Below are 27802 nucleotides of genomic sequence, written 5' to 3'. Positions count from 1 at the left end.
GTACTCTATGCGCTTGGACAATGGGTTGTCTCTGCTGATAAGAGATGCCCCCCTGTCACCCCTCCAATGAGTGTTCTCTGGCGATTGCAGTGTTGCTGGCCCTGGAGACAGCTCTAAAAGCACTCCACTGGAATAGCTGTAGTGTGCCAGCACTGGGGTTTCCTAGGAGTGGAATCTAGAAGTACATGCACATATATACACACACACACACACACACACACGCACGCACACACACACGCACGCACACACACACACACACACGGCTGGACGTGGGCACTGGCGCGAGCGTTGCCTGTGATGCCCCTGAAGCAGGCGACTACAGCTGCAGTGTCAGACACGCCTGGAGAGAAGTAGAACGGAGGGGCAAGGAAGCTGAGTCACTGCCCACCCGCCAGCCAGCCTGGGTGTGCGCACTCCTCCACTGCCTTACACACACACAGAGGCATAGTTATTTATGCTGCTTACAGGAGGCTAGGAACAAACTGTTTATGGCTCTTTACAGACAGAAGCAGCATTTTCATTGTATAGGAGCAATTTGGAAAGTGTAGGGCTTTGGTGAATTATGCTAAGTGCTAACTGTGTGTGTGTGTGTGTGTGTGTGTGTGTGTGTGTGTGTGTGTGTGTGTGTGTGTGTGCGCGCGCGTGTGGGGGGGGGCCATGCTGCAGGTCTGATGGGCATGCCGTCTGAGTCGTCCCAGCAGAGCCACACGTCCTGTTCCTACCAGCACTCCCCAAGCAGCACCACCATCGCCCACCCCCACACCAACCAGAGCAGCCTCACCCCCTCACACCCCAACAACATCCCCAACAATGGCAGCCAGGTGCCCCTGTCCCACTCCTCTCACGGCCAGCACCTGCCCCAGCACGGCCCGCACGCCCACGCCCAGCACCCGCATGCAACACACGCCCAACACCAGGCCCACGCCCAGCACAGCCAGCACACCCAGCACACCCAGCACACCCAGCACAGCCAGCACGCCCAACACAGCCAGCACGCCCAACACAGCCAGCACACACAGCACTCTAGCCAAGCCCAACACCAGAGCCTTCCTCACCAGCCCCATCCAGGCCAGCAACAGATGCCCTGCAGCACCGGTAAGAGTTAAAACTCCACTTTGTCTGCCCTCTTTCTCCTATTAGTCCCCCAGCAGTGGACTTTACTCCACACGCGTGTCTCCCCGACACTCTGATTTATTCAGGCTTGGTCTGATAGTCGTTTGATTTAGATTAAAAACTGTATTGCAGCTCTGGGGCACTGGATAGTAAATCCCGATCTGATTTATGTTCTTTACTTTAATGAGAACAAAGCAACGACACCACAATTCACAGCCCTGTAGCAGAGGCCTCTGGTTCCCCCTGCTGGTCAGACTGGAGAACACTGAAGCGCCGCCTGAGCCAGCGCCGTTGTTCGGTGGGCCAGCTGTGTATGTAATGGCCTCAGCTCAGCCCTGTCTGCCTTCCTCTGCAGGTCTGCCTAGCGACTGGTACCCCAACCTGGATGCACTGAAAGAAAGCTGTCGTATCGCCAGCAGCTACAACTGGGCTGATGTGGACCTCTCTCCCTTTCAAGGTGCTGTTATTGGGCAACCCCCTGTACCCCTTGCTTTTCACACTTTGTTTCTTTGTTGTTGTTGTTGTTGTTGTTTTAAAGGGCAGCCAGTGTTGCATCTTGCCCTGGCTCTTTGCTGTGCTTTCAACCTGCAACTGCTCTCTCCAAGCTCTTGTATGTTTTTTTTTTGTTTTTTTTTGTTTTTTTTTTTAAGTGTTCTTTTAGAAGAAAACCCCCACAGTTCTGTCTGGAGTAAAAACAAATCAGATTTTCAGAAAGTGGAGCTGCTTTGTGATGTCTCTTGTAAAAAAGGGGGCTGTTCAAATAACGCTGACCTAAACTGAAACAGTGTAAGATGTGTAGCCAGGCTGGATGTGTGTGGCTGGATTGTCATACCTCTCGGGTTTGGCTCAGAACATGATTGCTGTCAGACCAACATGATAATGAAGGGAAATTAATACATTTTACATTTTAAAGATCTGCAGTGAATGGTATTTCAATCATTTTTTACTTTTTTTTTTTTTTTTGCTTAGAAATTATCCTATATAAACCAATGCCAACAGTAGGTTTGAATTAGCTCTTTGAAAACAAAGCATTGCCTTTGTGAAAGTTTAATTACTTCACACTGTTGTGCTCTGTAGGTCAATGGCTTTATCCAATTATGTTAAAAAATTACAAAGTAGAGTTTAATTAGATATCACAAGGAAAGGTTACTTGCAAAATTAAATAATTTTAACAAGAATAAAAAAACATGTTTGACCGCCTCATGGCATTTAATGTTTGCTCTACACAAATGTGCCTCAGTCCTGAGAGTTGTTTACGTGGCGTGTATAGTGAAAATGGAAATGGCAAAATGTCCTCCGCCAGTAGCTGCGCTGCCTTGTGACGGTTCACTGTGGTCTTGCCTGTCTAGGACTTAGGGAGAGTATGAGGCAGGCCGAGCTGAATAACTGGTCCCTGGAGCCGACCCAGATCGCAGACCTGTGCTCCTCCATCAACCAGTTTTTTGCCCGCACCGGAGTCATACAACCACAGGGGGCAGTGCAGACACCCGTGTGTCACGGCTCCATGCATCCCAGTAAGCCTAGCCAGCACATCAATACAGGTACGCTCGCTTGGTACAGGTTCTCTGCACAGGTACACTCTCACTCAGCACTCACTGCAGCTCTGATAGAGTTTCTGACCATTCTCTCCCTATTCCTAGTCTAGTCCTACCCTGAACAGTGTCTGTCACTGGCGAACCATCCCTGACCAGGACTAAGATGAATCTTGCCCACTAAACTTTAAGATTAGAAAATATAGCTGTTTGTAGAACATGTATGACTTCTTTTGAGGGTAATGACTGTGACATTTTTGTTACCTTTTTAAAAAATGTTTGTTTGTTTGTTTTTCTCTCCAGGAAACATGTACATGGACACAAGACAGAGCATGTCCTCCATGATGGGTCCTCCCGGATATCCCCACATGCCCCCGATGAGCAGCGCAAGCAACACCATGACAGGTTACTGCCCCTCACTGTTACTGCCCCTCTGTCTGACCTGCCCCCTCTGTGTGGCTGCCTGTGTTTCAGATGACGGTAACTGTGTGTGTGTGTGTGTGTGTGCGCGCGTGCATTTCTCAGGCCATCATGCACAGATGAACCAGCAGCACATGATACCCAACCCAAGCTTCCAGATGCGTCGCATGCCTGCCGATGACATCCAGGACGACTTCGACTGGGACTCTATCGTCTAGCCCCGCGCACGCGCGCGCGAGCGAGACGGGACGAGAGTCGCGGGCAAGCGAGTCGCACGGGAGGAGAGCAGAGTGTGTGTGAGCGGGAGGGAAGAAGTGAGGACTACACCTCAGACGTCTGCACGCCCCTCCACTGGAATCGGTTTGGAACAGGCCGCTTCATAAAAGTGCAGGGGCCACCGTTATGAGCTGAAAGAGACTTCTGTTGTTGTGGTGTTTTTAAGAAATGAGACAAAAAGAAAACAAACCAACAAAAAACAAAAACAAACAAAAAAAAAGTTACTTTGAAGACAATCACGTTTACTAGGACATGCGCAAGTGATTGCTTTGTACTTGTCCGAGTGACGAGGCGCTCATGTTCATGTTAAATGTAACCCCTCCCTCCCCTGTGGCAATCCCCCATTGTGTCCTGACCACCTGCCTTTCTGCAAGTCTGCTCCTAGGTCGAGCTTTTCCCTGCCTTTTAACTGTTGTGTGATTTTTATAATTCTGTTTTTATTTCGTTTGGTTTCTGAGTGATCTGTTTGGCGTACTCTCCCTGTCTGGCGTGGCGTCATGTGACACCGGCCTCAGCACCCTCGCTGCTCTCGTTCATCATGATGCCCCCCTCAGGCCACCTTTTGCACAGCAGGCCAGCTTCTTTTTTTTTTTTTTCTTCTTTTTTTTTTTTTTTATATATAAAGGTCATGTGACAGTCATGTGACGCAGCTGCCCTGTCCCTGCTGGGCACTTATGGCTCTGAAGCTCTCTATGGACTTTAGTGCTCTGACACACCAGCTGGGCCTTGATTCTGCAGCGTGTACAAACGTCGCCAAGCAACCGACTCGGATTGGATCTCCACTAGCAAAATGGTTATTCATTGTCTTCTAGGCGATCGGTGCGGCTCATGAGACATTTGTAAATTTAACCACATTACCTGCAGTATTTGTACTTGTGTATCTTTGCCGGTGACAATGTATCAGACTCTTGGCGCTAATAGTTTTTTAAAATGGCAGGAAACTGTGCAACAGGAAGTCAAATCAGACCTCACTTTTGATTAATCCCTTGTTCATTCCTGTTTCCCTTTCTTCTTTTCCATGTACAATCTTTTGCTGCTGTTCCTCTGCCAGACTGGCTGCCTGAGCGTTAGCGTGTCATATTTAGGAACAATGGCCCGTTGTCACGGCGACAGGAGGCGGGGCTTCAGAGGCCGGCGTGGGCAGCTGGGCTTTCTGCCCAGCGCTGTGCGTTCACGCCGGTGTGCCAGCGCACCTTCACTAAATGGACTGCACCAATAAAAGTCCTCTTGCACCAACCATCATGAAATTCTTCACTGAGAGTCTGTTCCAGCAACAGTCTTGAACACGGGGCACCTTGTTGGACCCTTTTAGTGCGAATATTGGGAGAATTGGAATAACTAGAGAGAGAAGGAATGATTTGCTTTGAAGGTTTACATTAGAACAGCATTGCCTAAAGATTTCAAATTAACTGCCATAGAAAGAGAGAACCATTGACTTAAGATTCAGAGCTGGAGATTCGCTCGGTCGTAGTCGCAGTAAAAGTCAAAGCATGCAAGGGTCTGAGCCCTAGGCACCTTTAATTTTATTCTGAGCCATTCACGAGTGACCAGCTGCAGTATATGGGTGCAATATTAGTTGGGGGTTCTTTTGTTGGTTGGTTGGTTTTGTTTGTTTGTGTGGTTTTTTTTTAGAACTGTCGATTATGATCACAATCATTTCTACCAATGAGCACAAAGCTGGTGGGTGAGAGGTGGGGCTAGACCTAGAGTAGTTTGGAGGCCTAGGAGGGTTTGAGGGGACGGTTAATGTTGAAGTCCTCTGCGCAGATCACTGGTGCAGCAGCGAATAGAGAGGCTTATAGAAGCAGCTTCTTAGAGATATTAAACTTAAATTCAAGCCATAGCTGGAAGGTTGGAGGGCTTCGAGTGGCTTCTGTGTTACCAACTTTTAAAGCTCCTTCCCCAGTCCCATACACCTCTGTTCTCTGGTTCTGGTCATGTATAGTGTAACAGCTTGTTTGTCCTATAATAAATTAACCTTCTGAAATTGTAATTGCACATTGATATTTAATATTTTGATAAGTTATCATGACTATGGCCTATCGACAATCATGCTTTGTATTTCAGTATTACAGAATCTACACACTGAGTATTGTTGCTTATGCTCTGCTTGTATAATAGGTTCATAAATCCAAGACCCCACGACATCATAGATTAATAACCTTAACTGGTACATATATCAACATGAAAGAACTGCTACTCCAACCTCACCAGTACTCTCTTTCGTGGATTAAAAACAGAAACGAGTCCTTTCCACAGTGCCCGCTGATGCTCTGCCTAGTTTGAGCTACTTTTTTGATCAGATCTGACCACGTGTCCTGTGAAGTATCCAGTCAGGGTCTGTGCTTGCTATAGGCAGATCCTCCCCCGCTGCTCAGCTGAGCGTGGCCATCACCAGAGCTGTGGAGTTCAAATTCAGAAAGTAGAGAGTTCTCACCGGGGTTTTGTTCCAGCGTAAATATGCTAATTGGCTCAGACCAGCAGGTAGAAATCATTGGTGAAATAAGCTTTGTCATTTTAAAAAAAAAATGGATTATGGCAGCACATTTTGAACCTGAAACTTACACCTCTGGCTGTCAAAAAAAAAATTGTAATGTTTGACCACGTTAATTTGATTATTTAATTGATGCCTAGCTCAGTTCAATTATTTAAACATGATTGTTTTGGGAAAAAGTATACCAATATGTCTTTTTTAATCTTTTTTTTTTTTTTTTTTTTTTTTTTTTTTTTTTTAACAATGTAATGTCTAAAGCCATGCTTTCAAAGTGAAACTCATTTTTCTGTCCAGTTGTTTATTTTTTGTTTTGTTTTTTTAATTATCATGTGGTTCTGCACATAAAATTTAGAGGCTACAAAGCAGTCTAAGATTATTCTCTAGGAAGTGTTTACTCTTTTCTTTGTATTCCATGTTGGACAGTTCAGAGAGACTTTCCTTTTTTCAGTGTCTTATTGTTCACGTTTGATGTGGATCTCTGTATCCATAATCATTTTTCTTTTCTCATCTCATCTTGCCTTTCTTAAATATTGTTTGTGTTTATAAACCTTCTTTGATCCGGTAGTCATAAAAACCTTTTCTGGAAAGTTCTGCATACTGCTTGCTTGTCATTTGAGCAATTTGAAAAGAAGCAGAACTTTAAAGCACAACTGCATGTCATATGTGTCAGGATATGCCTGGCCTTGACCTTTGCCCTCCAAACCCCTCCACTGGGATGTTTGTCTCGATGTGCTGCCCACAAAATGATTGTTTAAGCTGGCAAAATTTGCCATAGGTACCTCTCTCTCTCTCTCTCTCTCTCTCTCGCGCTCACTCACTCACACACACGTGCACACACACACACACACACACATAATTTGAACTTGGGACAGAGGATTGCAGATCCAAAGGCAGCAGGCAATAGCATTTTTTATAGGTGAAGAGAAAAGTAAGCAAGTGTGCACCCAGGCTGAGGGAGCTTATGTATTAGTTCCTCTCAAAAAAGTTCCTCTCTCCAGCTGTGTGATGTGTGAAAGTTGTGATTGTTTAGAGACAATTCCATTTTAGGTAACCAAGTGGAGGTGCACCTGCCAGAGAGATTACTATGTAAGGGGACTGTGTGAGAAACCTTGTTACATTTAAGGGAGAAAACTGCCAACAAGTTCTGGTATTTGAGGCCTGTTTTATTCATTGTAGGTGTGGTGTTGTGCTTATTGTAAATAAATGTCTTTTCAATCGTCCTTTTTTCCTTGGGTGGGGGTGGGCGGTGTAAGGCAAAGCCTTGGGATGACCATGAAAGAAGAGGGAGAAACAGAGTATTTTGTTATTGTCCAATCCAAGGGTGATACAGTATGTAAATATCTATATTGTATATATGTGATAAATGCATTGGCTTTTTGTGTGACACTACCTTTTATCTGTACTATGGTTCAACATTAAGTGTATTAATGTTTATATTATATTTTAATCTTTGTTTTCTGTTCGCTTTGTCCGTGTCATTTCTCGTATGTTTCTTTTATTTCCTTGTTTTTGTTTGTTTATTGCACGGTTTATTACTTTTGCTGTCCAACAAAATGACACAGCTCCCCTTTGTATCGGTTTTGTGCTGTAACATATCTCTGAAGTGTCATTAGGATCGTCAGTACCCCTCCCCCCATATGCATGAATGGCACTTAAAGAAATAAAATATGTTAACTTCACTGTGGAAGTATTTGTTGTTTGTGAGATTATTTTTAAGTCTGAAAATAATTTCTCATTATTAAACCAAGAATCTAACAATTCTAAATTCTTAGTATGAACACTGACATACTGCCTACTTCAATAAGTAAAATATAAATTTTATATAAATTTACTTGAACTGGTGAATATATACATCCATGCTCACAATACATACTGAGAGCTGACAGATTTTGTACATTAAGACTAAACCCCTACATTTTTTTGTTTGAAACAATTATTTTTAACCATTTTTTTTATTGTAAAATTACTTAATTTAGTTTAATTTTAGCCTGAACAGTAATGAGCAATTTCCTTTATAAAATACATAACTGTTTTGTTTTACCTTATCAAAGCTTTACAAGCACTTTACATACTAAGACAGAGGAGAGAGGAAGCTAGAGTGCTTCCAGTGGAGCTACGCTGGGTGGGCCGTCCGGCCAGGCAGCCTAACCTCTGTAGCTTCGCTCTTCTACATGTGAATGCGGTGCTTCCAGTCTTCAGTTGACACTTGGCTAAGGGCAGGCTTGACTTGAACATGGTCCTGAATTTTTTTTTTTTTTTCTTCATCCAAGTTGGTTTTCACCAGCCACTGTAGATGGAGAAAGCACTGGACGGGGTGCCTCTCCATAACAGCCTGCAGCCTTGGACAACAGTCGGCCATGACTTCCTGGAAGAGAATAGATACTCTCCTCAGACAATGCTCAAAAATTAAGATGACCTGGGCCTCAAGGAGATACTTGCGATACCTGCGATAGCGCTCTTAGTTCCAGAACAGACTTCTGGTGTGGAGGTTGGTGTGAAGTCTAGTAAAAACACCTGTACATCCTGCAGTGTACTGGACAGCCTCAATCCATGAACTCTGTTTGGTCAGGATTGAAAACACTGACACAACAGGAGACAAGCCCCATGCTTGCACGTAGGCCAGCAGTTCCAAACGGAGCTGAGGTGCCTTGCAGAACTCTTTTTTCATGAGGCCACAAACCCTGCTGAGGTCCTCAAAGATGTCTGGGAAGGCCTCCAACACCGAGCTGAGATGTGCCAAGCAGGTGATGTGCTTGGAGTTGAGAAATAGGGCATGAAGAATAGTGCTGAAGGTTTTGTTCCTGTAGCTTGCAGAGTCTGAGACAAGCCCCCACATCACTAAAACTGATGTTGTAATTAAGGCATGATGCAATCGACCAAAATACCGTGGTGATGTTCTCAAGGAAAACATCAACTGCCAGAGATTTTTCCAAAAGCTTCCAGAAGAATGGCAAGGACACAGCAGCCCGGCGCATCTGTTGTCTCATCTAAAACAACACAGCTGGGCTTTCACTCGACTGCACGCTTGCTGTCCTCCACACGCTGAGGAACCCATCATGGCTGGTAGTCAGAGTGGGGGTAAGATGGAGCTGGAATGGAGCCTCTCTGCAGTATTTCAGTTTAAAAAAAAAACAGCCAGCTTGAGGGCTTTGTACAGTGGGATATCTACCTCAACAAGAGCCCTGGTAAAATCCAGGAGAAGCAGGAGATAATCTCAAGAAAAAGATTGAGAAAAGCTTATTTTGCCAAACACACTCAAATTAAATAACCAAACAAACAAGTGCACGCATGTAACGCTGTCAAATCTCAACTTGTAAATTTGATCATGTTCCTAATATCAGCAGTTAACAGACAAAGCAAGATTTTTTTTGAGTTATTGAAATAACTTGAGCCACAAGTTAAGCCTGCCCCATATGTTGAGAAGTACAGTGCAATTCTACTGGACAATCTTCATGTAGGATTCAGGTATCCAGATATCTGGGAAATCTCATGTAGCTAGGAAAGCTAGGACAGTCCTCATGTAGGCTTCAGGTATCCAGATAACTAGGAAATCCTGTGGCTTGGGTCACAAAGCATATACAGGATTCAGGGCTGCTGACAAAGTTTTAGAATAAAAACTTAAGTGCAGTGTGGTTGTGTTTGTTGTCTTCAAAACCATATTTAGATCCTGACACAAAGATTAATCTCTGTGTGTGTGTGTGTGTGTATAAAGCATGATGTTTGCGGCAACAGCCTTGCACTTGAAACACGGACAGAAGCCTTAGCTTAGCGACTCTTTTCCTAGAAGAAAAAATAATATGCTAATGTGTAGAATAAAAAAAAAACCAAACTCTTGAAAAAAATTAAATAAAGGTAAAGGTATCAGTTGTCAGTGTTTTCAGAATGATCTAGAAGCTTGAAAATGTACGATATTCCCTCTGTGTATAGGAAATGACAGGGGAAGCCCAGGGGGGGTTGTGGTGTCTGAAGTCACTGGACTTATCCATATGCTCTTCTTACAAACAGCGATTATTCCACAGTGTATTGTGAAAGCTGAATGGTCCAAAGGCTGATAACGCTAATGCTGAACATCACCACACCACAACAGTTTAAGCCTGGTACAGTTACTATGGCAACATAGCGGGATAAACTGCGATGCATACTTACAAGTGAGAAGTGAGGGTTAGCTGAAGTTAGCCGGCTAAATAAATAGCATGTTTTGGGAGAGATAAATTATGCTTTATAAAGCTCGTTCAAATTCATAGTGATTTTAGGATAAAGTTACTTGTTAGATTATTAACTCAGGAGGCACCACCATCTTCAAGAAATTGACATTATTGACTGACATTTGTTGATTTCTTAATCATAGTTTAAAATATGTTGGTGACACATTTAAAAAGAATTCAGTAGTTATATCAGCCAGTGAAGATTTACCTTTATGGCATTTATCTGACACGTTTATCCAAAGCAACTTACTATTATGACTGAACACAATTTGAGCAATCGAGGGTTAAGGGTCTTGCTCAGGGACCGACAGTGGCGACGGTGGGACTTGAACGGGCAACCTTCTGATTACTAGTCGCGTACTTTAACCATTGACACACCACTGCGACTACAGGGGCGAAGTGTGTTTACCGTGTGGTTTACAGAAACCGTTTGTCCTGTTTTTGTGCTTCAAGTCAAAACGACAGCACCTGTCTTCTAATCTACCGAGTGCTGACAAACGTTACAACACACTCCGACATCCTCCATCATAAAAGTCATTAGAAAATTCCTGCGTTCTGTTCCTCACCGTTCACCTGTGTGGATAAACGACGTTTCTTCAGCTCCTCTGTGTGTCAGTAATATCACGTTTCCCTCGTCTCCTATAGTTGAGGCCTTTTCCTGGCAGGGCGTAAAAAGTTGTACATGTCCTGTGACCGAGAGTGACGAGTACAACAAGGACAGCACAACATGCAGAATCTAAATCTCCAGTCTCACGGTTTTTGGACTTTCCTTCTGCGGCGTTTACTGACGTGGCCAACATCGTCTCATAGCAGCTGTGAGGCCGCAGGGACGCGAGACTACAACTCGGCTCGCCTCCCTGGGCAACATCAATACCGATCTAGGACACTGGACGCAAGATGAACACAGCTAACACTGTTGTTCTTATTTACGTTATTGGGCACTCGATAAGCACTGCTGGCACCGTGAGGCAGAGGGTTCGTTACCGGATCAGGCTCCTCCCCTCCAGGTCTGGTTAGAGGTGTGTATTTTATTACCGAATAAGTTACAATGTCATAGCCAGTCAACTGTTAACAAAGATCAAATCTTAAACATGTTATCAAATTTTAATTTATGTTGTCACATCCGTGCAAAGGCTGCTGGATCCTGCATCCCAAGTGGAGACTCTGCAAGTTTGCAATAAGTATGCATGTCTCCCGTCACAATCAGCAGAATTACACAGCCCTTCAGCCCTGCTGACCTTTTGGGCAATCTACATGGACCAAATTTCAGTGAGACTAACGGTGTAGCTGTGTCATCACCCAGTGAAGCTTAAACCCATCTTAACTTAAATACCTCTTTAGTTTTAAACCCATTGTAACTTTAATCCATCTTTAGGTTTAAACCCTGTTTAGACCCTGTTGCAAAGGTACCATCCACTGGAGAAACTGACACAGAGGAGCTGTCTCCTGACCCTGAGGTGTCTCCTAACCCAGAGGAGATGTGTCCTGACCCAGAGGAGATGTTTCTTACTGCTTTTGCGTTGAGGCTGCTCATGCAGCACTCGGATCCAAGCTTTCTCTGCAGCTGCCCTGGTAAAAACCAGTCCTTACTGTACTAGTGGAGGCTGAGTCTATGGAAGTTGCCCCCTGAGGAAGATGGCTGAGACCACTCTGTCCTTACTGTTCTGTTTGAGACTGAGGAAGAAAATGTCCTTGATGAAACTACTGAAGAGGGAGCTTTTTCCAGTGGAAGCTGATCTTGTTATCCAAGAAACTGGTCCTGAGTATCTGCTGAGGACCCAACTCTGGCACATCTTATTTTCCTCACTTGTCTCTCTCACTGGGTCGGGATCTGGGTCGAGGACAGCACTACAGTTCCGATGAAGATGGTTTGCGTTCCTTCACTTGCTTTTACCCTCATTTTCTATTCAGTCCCCACTAGATTCATTAATGTCAAGGCTCAGTCATCCTATAACAGTAACTCAGTTTTATTCGTATTCTTATGTAATTGCACCAGTTACCACCTTCAGGCTCTCTATAGTCTGAATCTGTAATCTTTCTGTTTTAAGACCTGTTAAGTGTGTTTAGACTGAACATGAATCAGGTGAAAGACACCGAAACGGATGAAATAGGAGAAGATGAATGAAATCAGAGAATCATTCATTCATATCATTGGTCCAAAAAGAGAAGGTGAAAAGGTAGTAGATTGTAGAGATAATTGATTGATTTTTAATTTCCTAATTAATTTTTGCTTTTTAAAAACAGTTTTTTGCTTGTTTGATAATTTTCTCTCTCTCTCTCTCTCTCTCTCTCTCTCTCTCTCTCTCTCTCTCTTGCAACATGGTGTAGGCTAATTCAATCACTGGAGACTACAGGTACAGTCTTCTGAGGACAGACAAGGATGTGTGTGGCGTTTGCATGGTTAGTATGTAACCAAGAATGAGGTTTCCATGTTTAAAAATCTCTGGATCATGTTATTGGTTTCTCCTGTCATCTGGATTATATGATTGGTCAATCACAAACATCTAATAGGATTAATTGCACATTCTAATATCCAGACAACTTTGCACAGGAAACAGTTGGGTAGATTTGGTACCAAACAACTTTAAACATTGCACATTTCCTAATTTCTGTCAAATACCCTTGATTGGAAAAATATATGAATACCATGACCTTAAACATATTATTATCATCATCAAATGTTTGTTGAAATGTCTAAATTATACATACATCTTGCAGCTGGCACGTCTAATTCTGTCTTAACTGTTGCGTTTGAAGTAAAATTATCATGACTTACATAAAAGAAACACTCAGGACTTCAAGCAATATTGCCCTCCAGTGGCCAATATAAGTAATCACACTTAACAAGTGAAACAGAACGGTGATAGGAAAAAATAAATCAAAAAGACAAACACCACCACCAAAAAAAAAAGACAGCATAAACAAGTGTATATTTTAAAAATCTGAGAGGCTAATGTATTTTAATAAAATAATTACCATGAAAAACTTCAGTAGTCTGCGATTAAATGTTTTATTTATTTTTTCGCAAAGTTCTTGTTAACAAAGACATTCGACTTAAGGGAATCTTAAACAGACCCTCTTTTCTCTTTCTACTCCTTTAAGTACAAAGCACTGTCGGGCTTCTGCAGTCCACTATCAGATGAACGCAGGTGTTAAAAGGTTATCAAATTTCTTATAAATGATGAAAAACAAACAAACAAATCACCCGCACTTTCTTGCAACTCTGATAGTGTCGTTTGAAAATTCATTTGCGGTTAACTCTAATGCCTGTGTTTGGTATAATCCAGTATATGAAACGCTCAGCAAACCCACATTACACGTGGTAAATGAAAGGCCAAAGGGGGGCGAATTTGGCAGCATTCAGTATGAAGATGGGCCGGCGTGGACGTTGAATAAACGGATTTATAACCGTTTCTATAGCTCATCAAGTCTTCAAAAACAGCGGCGTGCAAGAAGGGTCGCTGTGCACACTAAAACAAACCACTAAAGTTGCTATACAAACTACACCCGTCTTTTGGGGCTCCTTTAACCACACTGAATACGGAGGCTACGCTGCCCGCTCACTTGCCCCTATGCCCCAGCCTGGTGGTTGTGCGGACTGCTTGCCCCTCGGTCCTGCCGCCCGGCCGAGGACTCACGCCGGGGAAGCGCAAAGCTCCCGTCTCCAGCCGCCATTTTCAGCAGATTGAGAGCAGGTAAAGCCAAAAAACTACCCAGCGGTGGTCGGAACTACAGGTAAGTGTGTGTGTACGCGTTATTATTCCTGCCAGCACAGCGCTCCTCTGCGTGGCTTTGCAAACACCTTGCTCGGGTTGGAGTTGCGTCGGTTTGTGCACTCCGGACCGGGCGAGATGAGGGTAACAATAAAACATGCGCGTCCCGCCGGCGTTCAGAGCCATCTGCGACCCTGTGAAACCACCGCAAAAACTTTCCTTTGTACGGTGTGCCGCAGGTTGGAGGTGTGAGGGTTGGAGGAGCATTTTCTGCGAAATCAGCGTGTGTTTTGTTTTTTAAAAAGTCGGGACGCACAACCACAACCTTGACCCGCTAACTGATGCATGTTCACGAATGATCACAGAACGAGTATATTCATGAACATCCACCAAAGTCTGGTGTGAAGCAGAACATTTGGAGAACACACTCATGCTTTTGAACTCGCACCGCGTCTAGATTTGGAGAGCTAAGATAATTTGCCTTGAATCATTTTGGAGGTTAATCACAGTAATGTTGAGCGCATATTTTTTCCCCCTCTCAATTCCTAAATCATGTCATGCCGGATGATCTCGACACGTCTTGAATCGTTTGTAAGCTCTAGTCTAGCTCCGTTTGGAGGTTTGGGCGAGGAGACTGCTGCTTCCTTTGTGACACGGCCACCGGTGTTAACAAAGATCTGACCGCAATGAAACGGCTTCCTTTAATTCCGTAACGCTTGCCGTGGCCCGGTCTTAACCATCACGATACGTTTTCATTTCGATTCTTAGATGCATCCAAATAAATCACTCGCGGTATGAAATGCAGAGTTATCGATCCTTCATGAATTAAATGACTGATGTTCGTAACGAGGTCCGGGATCCTCGCGTGATAGCGACCGTTCACGATTCGTCCTGTGTCTGTAATGAAGGTGAACTTACGATGCTCTGGTTGTTGAGGGAGAACCTGACAAGGTAACCTCAGAGAAGACCTGGTGCTTGCACTAACGTGAAGATCAGACTTGGTTCAAGGCTTCTTAAATATACACACATGGTGCAAAAAGAAATGTAATCAGTCAATCAGTTTAAGGGGAAGAATGAAGAGTTCCTAATTTAAGGCCTTTCACTTGTAGGTATTAGTTACGCTCTTAGTCTGTTCTCATCACTTCGTTGATCTAGCAAACTAGTAACCACGTCTGTTTGTAATTTCTCTGCTGAAGCTCACGTGGTTATATTGTAAGTAACATTTATTTAGTAATTTGCAGAAATGCAGCATAGTAAATGGTGTTATAATGGCTTTGAGTTGATTTCTTGGTCTCAGTGGTGTGAGAGTCTGTGTATGGGTGTGAAGCAAGGATCCATCTCTGAGGTCCAGACGTTAACAGTAAAACAGCAAGGTGTCTACGCGATTTTCCCCCACTCTCCTTAACATTTGTGTGGTCCTGCTGGCAGTTAGTTGACACACTAATATGTGAACGTGTCTCTCTACAATAGCCAAAAAGGTGATGGTGTGGGTCTTCCATATCTTACACGCCCATGACGATTAACGATGTATGGCAGGTGTGTCTCTACGGGTCAGAGGCTGGTGCACCACGATACAGTAACTACAATATAAGCCAAATTGGTTTGGGTAAGATTAATCACAAGCTTTTGCAACAATAGAATTGACCATTGTTAGCCTCAGCTATGAAGAAGTTTAAAAGATCCATATAATCGAGTTAATTTTTACCCAAAGGTGAAAACATTGCTGCTCCATTTGTTGTGCAGCGTGAAATGGAATTTTGGACTATTGGCGGTAATGAAATGAGATATAGTATGTGTCTCTGTAGGAGCTGATTGGAACATGGTACAGGTTTGCCGTTCAGGTGGGCAGGTGGCTTTGTTAGGATTTGGTCTGATGCAGGAATGATCACGGAAGGCATGTAATGACTGCTGTGACCTGGACAGTCTCTGTAGTAATCAACAGCATCTGCCTTCCGTCCACCTGTCTGTCTGCGCAGGCATCTGCTCCTGTGCAACAGACAGCCCAGTCTGCTCAGAGGTTCATGAAGAGAGATCTCTTGGTTACTTTGCACCAACTGTCAATGCTGTCCAATAGAAAATGGCACCCTTGTCTTTCTCTGCGGGTGTGTCTTCCCCAAGCCTCCAGGTTAATTGAGAGACACTTTGTGAAATGAAGGATGGACAAACTGTGCTTGTGTTCATGCTTCCTTAATACAAAAAAAAAAAACAAACCTCAAAACAATACAGCTTCTTACAATCATGTTTGAAACATCTGCTAGTGATTTTAGGTAATGTACTTTTATGTGCAGCCACAAAGAAAAAATAACATGTGTATTGAATTCACTGCATTATCTGTTGATCTGTCTGTAAAACATGTCTGTCTGGTCCCGCAGCGAATGAGGGGAAACAGAGGACTTCTCTTACCTGGTGTGCTGTGGCTGACTATCCTTAACTATAGCTGCTTCACGCTTGTAGAGCTTATGTGATAAATGCAACTTGCTGAGCTCAACTGAAGTGATATTTGCAGGTATGGCACACTGTTCAAATGAATAAAATGTAGCGTATCCTGGGCTACTCTCCATTCCCAGCATGTGCGTGTATTGTTCTAGTATTATATGTGCAGATGATGCAACATGTTGGTTTTTTTCCCCCCTCGAGATGGTAATGGCTGTATCTGGGGGGCCATATGAAACCTTGGATGACATTCCGGCCCACGTGTGGAGAGGGCTTCCAGACAGCATGAGGCTGGGCTCCTCGGCTGTCTGCCCAAACCGTATAGGTGGGTCAGGTTTGGAAATGTCTGCATGAGAGAACGAGCGCAGTGATTTTTTTTTTGGTTCCTTCATTGGCACCAGCATGTTCCTCTGCTAAAACAAACACAAAATAAAACTAATGAAACTATGGACAGTAGAAGTGTTTCTGCTCTCTGCTAGTTCCTGATTTATCCCCCTTGTGTTTAGAGCTGAAGGAGGAAGCGGGAATGAATCTGACCTCAGGGATGTAGGATTACCTTTCTTTGAATTTTTGCCAGCCATTGCTGGCAGTCTGTTTTTGTTTTGTTTTTTTAAACATTTTTCAGATATTGATCTTCAGAGAAAGATGACTATAGTACACTAAATGTTTCATTGATATAACCTCTCTTAAAATGGATCTATATAAAAATGGATCTATATAATAATGCATATCTTTTCAGTTAGCCTGACAGCTAGGAGTATTAATATAAACCCGGTCTTGGACAGGCTACCATATGACAACAAGGTATATGGCCTGGGGGGTCCCTGAAGAATTAAAACATGAATCTTTTTTCTTGATGTGCTGCACTCTTCAGGTGTCTGGGCATCTAGACTAATTCCTAAAGGCAAGAGGTTTGGACCATTTGTAGGAGAGAGGAAGAAGAGGTCTCAAGTGACCAGCAATGTTTACATGTGGGAGGTAAGCTTAAAGATTGCAAAGCAGTGATGTTAAGACTTTACCTGTGGCCTGGGATAATAAAACATATAAAAGAAGACTCTCCCCTTATCAACCATCACCACCAAAGGATACAACATCCAACTAGTGTTCTAGAGATATGCAATATCTATTTCATGGCAATAATAATAATAATCTGTTCTTGTAGTTTTTGCCTACCAACCATTTAATACATTTCTTGTTGGTGTTTCCTTTATTTAGTAATCTGCACCAGTGTGTACATATTCCAGCTGCAAAGCCCACTGCCTTGTAACTGTTCAAAAAATGTGATTACCTTTAAGGTATATTTCCCAACCAGAGGATGGATGTGTGTGGATGCCACAGACCCCATGAAGGGAAACTGGTTACGTTATGTGAACTGGGCACGATCTTCCCAAGAGCAGAACCTGTTTCCCTTGGAAATCAACAGAGCTATTTACTACAAAGTGTTGAGGGTAGGATCCCTTAGACTACCTTTATATATTTACTAATACTCTGCATTTTATTTAATGACACATAATGTAATATAGACTGCATTTTAGGAAGTTTAAGAACTAATGAGGGCGTGCTCAGTAAAACTGCAGATATTCATTAAGTTTATACTCGTTGCCTGAAGTTGGTTTATTATAATCTCCAACATGTATTTTACTTTTAAATCTAATTTAGTCACTGCAACTGAAGATGATTGTTTAAAATGTTCAGACGTCTCATAATGTAAAAAGTCAGTAGTGTGTGTGTGTGTGTGTGTGCGCGCGAGGCGGCTAACACAAGCCTTGAATAGTAAATGCATGTCAGTGCGTCAAGGCCTATATAGTATTTCCCTTCACTGACCAATGAGCTGACCTGCGATTGGTCCTTCTCGCAAACGTCGCTCCCCTCAGCCAATCAGGCCCGACGATGAATTGCTGGTGTGGTACAATGGGGAAGACAGCCCCGAGATAGCAGCTGCCTTGGAGGAAGAAAGGACCAGTAACCTGAACAAGAAACATCCACCGAGAGCGAAGCGAGGTAAGCTCTGGTTTACCGCCGACGAAATGAGCCTTTCTGCGCGCCACAGCGCCAACAACACGCCGAAACGGACACGGATCTGTGCACTTGTGCTCCCTTCGCAGCTGAGAAGGCGCTAGCGTCAATAGCCTGGCTAGCCTTGCTAGCCTTGAGCTAACCTGGCGAGCTGGACGAGGAGCTGGACGCGTCCGACGAGGCTCCTGGAGCGAAATTAACTTGTATTTTCTTATGAAAACACAAATTCACAGATTTTTCTGTAAAACAGTTTCGTGCCGACAGGCTAGTCCCTACACGGTTAGCTTATCTTAGTTTAGCTTAGCTGAGATCCTGTCAGAACAGTGACCTTTCTTCGGCAGTCCGGATGAGAAAATAAATCATAAACAAATGATCCCAGTAGCCAGCTAGAGAAATGAGTTACGATGTGCGACAGTCTCTCTCCCTCTCGTCCTTCATTTCGCTCTGTTAAATATGAAAAGGCAGGTGTGGCTGTACTTTTCTCCGCCGTCTGTCCGTTGATGTGATCGTTCGGCTCAAATTTACTTCGGGGGGCTTGAAATCCACAGCTGATTAAATAAATACGCCGAGAATAAGCCCCTGGTTGAGGTACTCTGACAAACGCCACACAAACCCTGGTCTAGTCATGAGGCCCATCTGGACGACCAAAGTCGGCTTTGGTCAAGTTTACAAAGTTGGATACGTGTGTCAAAACGGCGATGGCTAACCGTCAACATGCCAGGAAAAGGACACCCGGTTTACTTTTTATTCCTGGCCATGCACAGTTGAGCATTGGTTGTGGTAATGCCATTCGGTGAGCTAGGTTGGCTGGTTCTCAAAAAGGAGGGCATTTGTAGGCCAGCCGCCACCAGTTGCGTCGTCCTTGCTAAGCGGCTGTGCGCTAAAAGTCACTGAAACGGCTCACATTTGCAGCGTAAGTCGCGCGCGGTGGTCCCAGGGCCGCCCGGGCTGTAAAGGTGGTCGTTCACGTGCCTTATACAGAACAAGACAGGAATATCCTACATCCACGTGTGACTATGCGGATTGCGTCAGGAATGAGAGATTTGGGAGCTATTCACTATTGGCTTTGAATGCCTTTGCTTCAACCCAGGTTGAAGGTTAGTATGATATTGGAGTGTTTTTAAATATGAAAGATTTCTTGTTAATCATATAATGTAACCCTTCATTAGTATAAGTGAATTAAGAGGAGCTGAGAGCTGCAAGCCTGCACCAAATGCATGTTGTATCTAACTGGGTGAATTTTTTCTTCAAGTGGCTACAAAAAAGTATGGCCTAAAGAGAGGCTCATGATCTTCTTACTTGAAGATATAGACAGCACAGTGGATATTTCACAACTGTAGTCAGACTGAGGTGGGAGCTTGCTTCTCTTTTATTAATCAGGCTTTGTATAGGATGCTGACAAATGACCTTGTCATAGTGGCACCAGCTGATAGCAGCAGGCTCTGTTTTCTTGACACATTTTATGAGTGAAAACCTTGAGGCTTATGCCTATATTAAAATGTCCTTGAGCTAGATTATTTTTACAAATGGATCCTTATAGTTAAACAAGTTAAATTTTGAATGGCTAACTCTACTACAAACAAAACAAAACAACTCTATAGGAAGCAAAGATCAGATGTTCATTTCACACTACTGTCACAGCAGTCAGGCGGGTTTTGTTGCCTTGAGGATTTAAAAAAGCAACAGCTTTAAAAAAAAAAAAAAACAAAAAAAAAAAACAGGTTGAAATTCTTTTGTCTGAAGTCTTGCAGGTGTCACAATGCCAGTAACGTGCATCAGTATTCGGGCAGGAGCCTGCTTTGTTTTACCGCCTGTGTTTATTGGTTCAGACGCAGAGTTGGAGGTTTGCTTGGCCTCACAGTGCATAGTGAAAAGAAATAGTTGTTCTTTATTGAAAGTGATTCTAAGTGTTTCCTGTACAGCAAGAAAGAAGCTGTTGGAAAAAGCTCGACGGGCTGGTTTGGGAAGATTATCTGGGCATAAGCCATCGAGTGCAGCTAAACCTACAGTCACTGAGATGAGTGACATAAAGGAAGGTTGGTTAATTTGCAGTCAATTTCTGAAGATGTTTTATTCTTTCTGGACCTTCATTTAGCAAACAAATGCATATTAAAACTGGTGATTTCAGGCACATGCCCTTTGTCATTACAGAGTAAAAGTAAAACTTTTTTTTTCTCTTTCATTCTATAAGGCGCGAGCATAGAGGAAGAGAGACCCTCTGCATCCACACAGCCGGCCCAGGAGAAGTGTGCTTCCTACTCAACCTCCAAAGAGACCAAGGACTCCTCTCCGGTGCCGACAGCAGTGAAGGAGCAGAAGGGTGCAGAGGAGGCAGATCAAGGTGAACTACAGCTGCTCTGCCCACATGACAGCCCAGTACGCCCTGATGAGGCGGAGCTTGAGAACAGCAGTGAACAGCCTCACCCACAGTTGGCTCCCAACAGCCCCGTCAAGGAAAGCTCGGAGAGTATTTTTTGCGAACGCGAGTCCTCGCTAGTGTTTCGTGAGTTAGATGCTGAAGGCGACCCCGATCTTGATGACGATGCCCAGGGTGAAACCCACCCTTGTCAGCACTGTGAACGCCATTTCTCCACCAAACAAGGCTTGGAGCGCCACACTCACATTCACACCATGGCAAACCACCAGACCAACACCTTCAAATGCAGGTACTGCTCCAAGCCCTTTGGCTCTCAGGTAGGCAGGCGAAGGCACGAAAGACGTCACGAGAGTGGGAGCAAAGGCCTGAAAAGGCTGGGGGCGCTGTCAGGAACGGTGCTTCTCCTCAGTCCCTCTGGGTTCAGCAACTCTCCTACCTCTGATGTTGTGACCTCTCCGTGTCCCACCATTATGAGTTCACGCAACGGTCCCCCTCAGCCAGGCTCTGGCGCGTCGACTAAAGATATGGGGGCGGAGTCTGACCCACCTTTTGTTTTAGACGAGATTGAGGAGTCGAAAGAAGTGCACCCTTGCAAATACTGCAACAAGGCCTTCGGCACACATACCAACATGCGCCGGCACCAGCGCAGAATTCACGAGCGCCATCTCATGCCAAAAGGTGTTCGGAGGAAAGGCATTCTCCTGCAGGACGGATCGGCCCAGCAGCTGGAGCAGGGCCGTGCTGGAGCACTTGGGACTACATCTCCGACCTCCAGCCCACCACCCACCTACGTGCCCAGCGTGGACACGGAGGATGAGGGCGAACGAGAGGAAGGCATGGTCGACATCTCCAGGAACATCTCGGAGAACCTCAGCCTTTACATTGATGGGAAGATCCTGTCCACGAGCTCAGACAGCGGCTGTGAAGTGATAGAGGTCGACTCGAACGCTGCCGCACTTTTCGGACTCGATGCAGTCATCTTGAATCCTAACCAAATAAATCAGGTCCTTAAAGTTGAAACACGGCCTAGCCCCGTGAAAGAGCTTTCACTGCCCACTCAGTCAACTTCCAAAAGGAGAACTTCTACCCCACCACTTCTTCCTGCAGTGAAAATGGAATCTGAAACTGTATCATCTACTGCTGCTACCTCCTCTTCCCCTTCACCTTTATTGGGTAGCAGCGTCTTCCCCCAATCCACAGAGACGTTGGCCTTTCAGAAAGAGAAAGCCATTTATCTTTCTCCTAAATTGAAACAGCTTCTGCAGGCCCAGGACAGTCAAAAGTCTTCACTGGCCCTAATAGCAGATAGCCGTAGATTGACTACCCCACTTTCCATAACCTCTTTGCCTGCTGCTCAAGGGAGATTTAAAAGAAGGACTGGCTCTCCTCTCACACCCGTGCAAAGCAGCCCCTCCGAGAGCTCCAACTCTGAAACTGGAGATTCGCTACTTCTCAAGGTGCCGAAGGTTGAAAGCCATAGTGTGATCCAGTCCTGGAGCATATCCAGCAAAGATCAGAGAGACTCCATGAGTCCCCCTGGAAAGGACTGGTCAGCTTCGATAAGTGGAGGCAATTCTTGCAATCAGCAGCCCCTTGACCTTTCCAGCGCTGTTGCTAAAAAAGACAGCGACGTAAGCAAAGGGCCTGGAGAGTCGGTGCTGGATTTGAGCGTGCATCGTAAAGGTGCAGCTGACCATGAGACGAAAGCGAGCATATTGGTACAGGCGCATGTCAAGAGAAAGAAACCCAATACCAGCATGCTGGAGAAAGTCTTAATGAACGAATACACTGGATTGAGTGCCTCTGCAGAGGAGGGCTGTCCTAGCCTCGGAAGCCCAGACGCCTCCTTGTCTCCGGCCAGCGCTGCGAGTGTCTCCCCATCCAGTCCGTGTTCTAATTCAGAGCCGCCTCCCTGTGAATCTGCCTCCCCACCTTCCCTGACCCCTGTGATCATGAATCCTTCCTCCCCGTCCATCTCCAGCCAGGCCTCTTCCACACCCCCACCCCCTGTTCTGCCCTCTGTCCCTTCACCTCCGCCTCTTGCTCCATCTTCAGACTGTTCTTTTCCTAAATTGTCTCCCAAACCTGTCGACCATGTGATGGAGGAAACACCAGGGCCCCCTATTGTAACAGAAACATGCAGTGATTCTTTATCTTTGAATGATGATGACTTGGACCAAACTGCTGAACAGTTAAACCCTACAACCGATGCACTGCCTTCGAGTCCTCAGGATGTAAAAATACGTTGTAAAGCAGATTCCATTTCAGACACCGAAACTGAAACACTACTTAAGGGCTCCACCTCTGATTCTAAGCTTAATATACTAAAAAATGCAAACAATGTGGTTTCTTCCTATGAAAGGAGAATTGACTCCAACACCAGCCAGTTTGATGTAACTTTGCCTCAAGACCTCAATATTAAAGCTGAGGTGGGACAAAACCCACAGTCCTCTCGCTCTCCGGTACATTTGTGTCCTAATGCAAAAACACTCTCTCCCTCTTCTCACAATTTAGTGACAGATTGTCAAACTTCTTATATAGGGCCGTTAGCTGGGAAGGGCACAGGTGTTGATGAACCTGTAACAGTTAAAAAGACGGTTGAAATTCTGCCTAGCGCCAATGGCATATCATCAGCAGCAGCCTTGGCCAGATCTCCAGCAAAGACTCCTGATGTGGCAGACACTTTGGAGCAGGACACCTTTGTCAAGAGCTTTGTGTGTAACGTCTGCGAGGAGCCTTTTAACTCCATTAAGGAACTTAGCAGCCATATTATAGATCATGCAACCGAACGACCTTTCAAGTGCGAGTTCTGCGTGCAGTTATTTGGAAACGCAGCAGCCCTGTTGGAGCACCGTTCCTCTCTCCATGGTGTGGGGAGGATCTATGTTTGCTCTGTCTGTTCCAAAGAGTTTGCTTTCCTCTGCAACCTCCAGCAACACCAGAGCGACCTGCACCCCGGCCAGAGCTGCGATCACACTTCAGTTGAAAATGGCAAACTCCGGCCTCAGAATTACACGGATCCAGCTCAGGCGGAGGTGGAGAAGAGTTCCACGCTTTCAGCTCCTGACATGACTGCCGACCATGCCTCTCTGGATTATTCTGGAGTATGCGATGGCATCGAAGTTAAAAAGGAAGCCGGTGATGATGTCACTGGGCAAGAGGACCCCACGGAAGAGCTGTACACTACAATAAAGATTATGGCCTCTGAGGCTGGAAAACCCAAAGGGCCGGACGTCCGCCTTGGCATCAATCAGCACTACCCCAGCTTCAAGCCTCCCCCCTTCCCTTACCATAACCGAACGCCTGCTGGAGAGATAGTCTCTGCAACTAACTTCACCACCCACAACATCCCTCAGACGTTCAGCACAGCAATCAGGTGCACCAAGTGTGGCAACAGCTTCGACAACATGCCTGAGCTCCACAAACACATTCTGGCCTGTGCCAACGCAAGTGATAAGAGGCGGTACACTCCCAAGAAGAACCCCATTCCTCTCAGGCAGATAGTTAAACCGCCTTTGAATGGCGCCATGCGGCATGCAGCAGTATCGGCTGCTGGCGTAGGACAGAACACCTTCCGTAGGATGGGTCAACCCAAGAGGCTCAACTTCATCCAGGAGATGCCATCCAAGATGAAAATGACTGCCCTGAACAAGAAGAAGAACCAACTTGTGCAGAAGGCAATATCCCAGAAGAACAAGGCCATTGCTGCTTCGGTAAGGAAAACCCCCGCCCAGGTGAAAGACGAGGTGCCGGATGTCCACGTCTGTCCCTACTGTAGTCGAGAATTTACGTACCCGGCCAGCCTCACAAAGCACATCGCATGCAGTTGTCCTCAGAAACCTGTTGCTAAGAAAAAGAAAGGAGTGCTTTCGCCTCAAGACAAAAACATGAAACTCCGTAGTCGAGCCACAGACTCTGAAATCAAACAGGAGCCTGGAACAGGCCAGCCAACGAGGCCACTGGGGAAAACTAGGGCCCGTAGCTCGGAGCCGCTAGAAAGTGATGTCTCGGCAAGCCGGGGTAAAGTGGGGGCTTCTCAGGTGCGCGCCAAGAGACCTGCTTCCAGCGTGGACAGCCCAGTCCACAAAAGCAAGAAAGGCAGAAAGAGCAGCAGGCAATCTCCGGTGCCTTTGGCACCGGTACTCGCGGAGGAGCCGGCAGCAAAGCCTGCTCAGAAACCCCCACGTGCCGGGAAAGATGCAGCTCCAAAGAAGGAGGTGGAGATGAAACCACAGGTGCAGTCCAAGAAGGAGGAACGCTTTTCTGTGAGGGTGCGGGAGAGGGTGGGCGGGCCAGTAACGCGTAGCCTACAAATGGCCAGTTCCATGGGTCCTGGTGGGACTGACGACCCTGCAAACGGTGTTCCTGGACCTGGGGAGTAAACGGTAGGACATCTTACCCAATAGGAGTTGGACAATGCCAATCCCTTTTTAATGCATGTGGTTTAACCTTTTGTGTGCACTTTGTCTGTCTTTTTTTTTTTTTTCCTTCCAGGAATCCCTGTTGAAGCTCACCGGAAGTAGAAAACTCCAAGCCGGAGACCTGGTGAACTTGGTGGATTTATTGGACTAATTAGATACATGTAATAAGATATCAGGAGCTTTACTTCTCCATGTGTGCTTCAGTTTGGCTGACAGAAGCATGTTCTTAATGCACTTTCAGAAATGAGCCTTAGTTGGATGTGCGACCCTCCCAAATGAAAAAAGAAAAGGGGGAAAAAAAAGAAATGTAGATTGATGCCTGTAAATGTATATTAAAACTAATATTACTTGATTTATCAATAATGGCCCTGCAGTTCCGTTAAGAATGATGGCCGATCGTATTGCAAAAAGGCAATCATTTATCAGTTGTTATCGCAACTTTTTTTTTTTCTTTTTTTCTTGCCTTTGCGTTCTGTGAAATCTTTAGAATTCAAGTCTCTTCCTGCATGTGCTATGAATACGGTATGGCAAGACTGACCCTTTTGTGTCAGTCCTCTTGCTGTCTTTCCCCTCTTCTTCATGTAAATGGAGGCGGGGGGGTGTATGGATATTTAATGTGATGCTCCATACGGAATGCGATATTTGTTCAAATGAAGCTCTTGCATTCAGAGGTTTGTGTTGTTTTTTTACTTTTCTTTTGAGCACAGTAATGAAACGAGCTGTTTGATACAGTCATGAGTGGGCAGTAACAGTGTTCTGTGTGAATGTGATCTATCCCTGCCTGACCCAGCCATCCATTAAGCCATTTGTGGTTTTCTCAGTACTTTTTATAATCCATAGCATTTACAGCAGGAATGCTGACCATTAAAACACTAAATATGAATGAGTGAAAACACTGCGCTGGGAATAAGTCTTCTGATACCCTTCATATGTGAGGATAAGCAGTGCCATGATTAAACTCAAGTTATGTAATTGTCTGCTTGACTCATTCTGACCATTTCCCCACATCTGAAAATCTCGGTTTAGCTAATTTTGCATTTAACAAATCCATGAGTAGTTTTGGTTGCAAAAATGGTTTCTGTTCTGTTTTGACAGCTTTTGTAAATGTTTTTTGTTTGTTTGTTTGTTTTTCCCTTCTACCTTTTATCATTTATAGTTGCGCAGCCACAGTGGGGTTTTTTGCTTTTTTTATATTAAGGGTAGATCAATTGCTATAGTGATGCATAAGACCAGTGTGGATACTTTGTTTGTTTCTGAGATGTGAAGACAAATTCCACTGAACATGAGGGGGGTGGTGTCTATATTTACACATTTCTGGGTATGTATGTTCATTTATTCATATTTACATATGCCTGGCCTACAATGGGAAGTGGCATGGTTTTCCAAATATTCAAACTGACCTTGGTATTTAGTTCTTTATCTGCTCATGGGTATTAAATAAGTCATGTATCAACATGGCTTTTGTACATATTTTATATGTACATATGTAAATTTGTCACCAAATAAAATGGTTAAAAGTAACAAATGAGTATTAAGATGTACTGTGTGTGTGAGACAGATAAGGCAGAGGTTGCTCATTGATTGTGCATTGTTCAGAGTTATGGCTGCAATGCTACTTGCTGAAGGCCATAAAGTGGAGTGGATTTTCTCATTTGGTTCTTTATAAGTGCTTTTCTGATACTTGAACACTACTACTTTAATAAAGAAATGTGTGTAGGCTATTCAAATTGCAAAAGCAGTACAAGAGATTGCATCCCCCATGCACAGGTGGTTTTTAGGTGTATATATATTTGTTGTGTGGAAGTTTTTATATGCTGTTCAATAGCTGTTGACTTTGCACCAAAGCAAAATTTACACTACCCTTTGGTTTCAAGATGGATTATATATAACTAGTGTACAGCTTCAGGTTTAAAGTAGTTTCAAATACATAAAATACAGCATTGCTCTCAGTGTACTAGGCAACTAAAATTAATTTAGGTTTCGTTTAAGTAAAAATGATTTAATGTTACTTGGATAAAACATTGTTCAAAATTTGAAAAATGCACTTGATGTAGTTAAAGTTTTTCTTGGTGGGTGAATTTCCATGTCATAGTGTAATCCGGGGGATGGATTTTTCTAAAACAACTGCATTATACTTTCTTATGAAAAGTGTCATTTGAATCATTGGTACGTTCCAGCCCATTTAATTGTAGTGGAGTCAAGGTTCAAATTCTCTATAGCAGTGAAGTACAAATACTCAGAAATGGTACTTCAGTACTGGAGTAATTACACTGTTACTGCTCCCCCCTGAAGTTAATGAGAGCAACAAGGATATGGTTTTAGATATCTCTAGTAAAGGAGTAGTGCTTTCTGTTTTGACATCCAAAAATGTAACCATAAGTGTTGCACAGAGAGCTAGATTTGTTATTGTACTTATAAAATGTGTCCATGTTTCTCAGTTTCAAGTTAATGAAGGGGAAAAATATAATCACGTTTGAAGGAAATTCTGTATTTCCGTGGAAGATCACACATACATGACTTGTTATTGTATCTACCAGGCGAGAAAAGTCAAGGGCGAAATGTCCAGTGTTTTCGTTTGCATGGAGAACATCTAACCTGTTTAGATCTGTGTCCAGCAAATATTTAATCTGACCTCCGTTAACCTTTATTAGAGCTCAGTGGTTCTCCAGCATTTGGATTAAAAATCCCACTCCACACTTGGCAGGCTGTGTCCGACACTGACCCAGACTGTCTATTTGCACACTCATCGCTTTTCGATACGAAGATATTTTCGATATTCCTGCAACTATCGCAATCCTGACG

At 44.4% G+C, this 27802-nt stretch overlaps 2 protein-coding genes across 2 annotated transcripts in view; both read left to right on the top strand.

Annotated features, from left to right (window-relative positions):
* Window positions 1–7522, top strand: part of foxj3 (forkhead box J3) — a 42688-nt gene extending 35166 nt beyond the window's left edge. Inside the window, exons 7-11 of the mRNA XM_035520299.1 lie at window positions 667–1095; window positions 1469–1570; window positions 2463–2654; window positions 2949–3050; window positions 3171–7522. Coding sequence (XP_035376192.1) covers window positions 667–1095; window positions 1469–1570; window positions 2463–2654; window positions 2949–3050; window positions 3171–3283 — 938 coding nt within the window. The 3' untranslated portion in view covers window positions 3284–7522. The remainder of the gene's footprint in view (window positions 1–666; window positions 1096–1468; window positions 1571–2462; window positions 2655–2948; window positions 3051–3170) is intronic.
* An 8874-nt stretch (window positions 7523–16396) lies between these two features.
* prdm2b (PR domain containing 2, with ZNF domain b) lies at window positions 16397–26305 on the top strand. Its single transcript, XM_027003123.2, has 7 exons — window positions 16397–16511; window positions 17061–17164; window positions 17482–17634; window positions 18061–18187; window positions 20125–20238; window positions 20394–24964; window positions 25074–26305. Exons 1-6 carry the CDS (start codon window positions 16397–16399, stop codon window positions 24959–24961), a joined length of 5181 nt encoding a protein of 1726 aa, XP_026858924.2. The 3' UTR covers window positions 24962–24964; window positions 25074–26305.
* The last annotated feature ends 1497 nt before the right edge of the window (window positions 26306–27802 follow it).

Source organism: Electrophorus electricus, chromosome 20 (genome assembly GCF_013358815.1).
Source record: "Electrophorus electricus isolate fEleEle1 chromosome 20, fEleEle1.pri, whole genome shotgun sequence".
Taxonomy (NCBI): Eukaryota; Metazoa; Chordata; class Actinopteri; order Gymnotiformes; family Gymnotidae; genus Electrophorus; species Electrophorus electricus.
The sequence above is the reverse complement of the archived record's forward strand: the minus strand, read 5'-3'. Positions and strand labels throughout refer to the sequence as shown.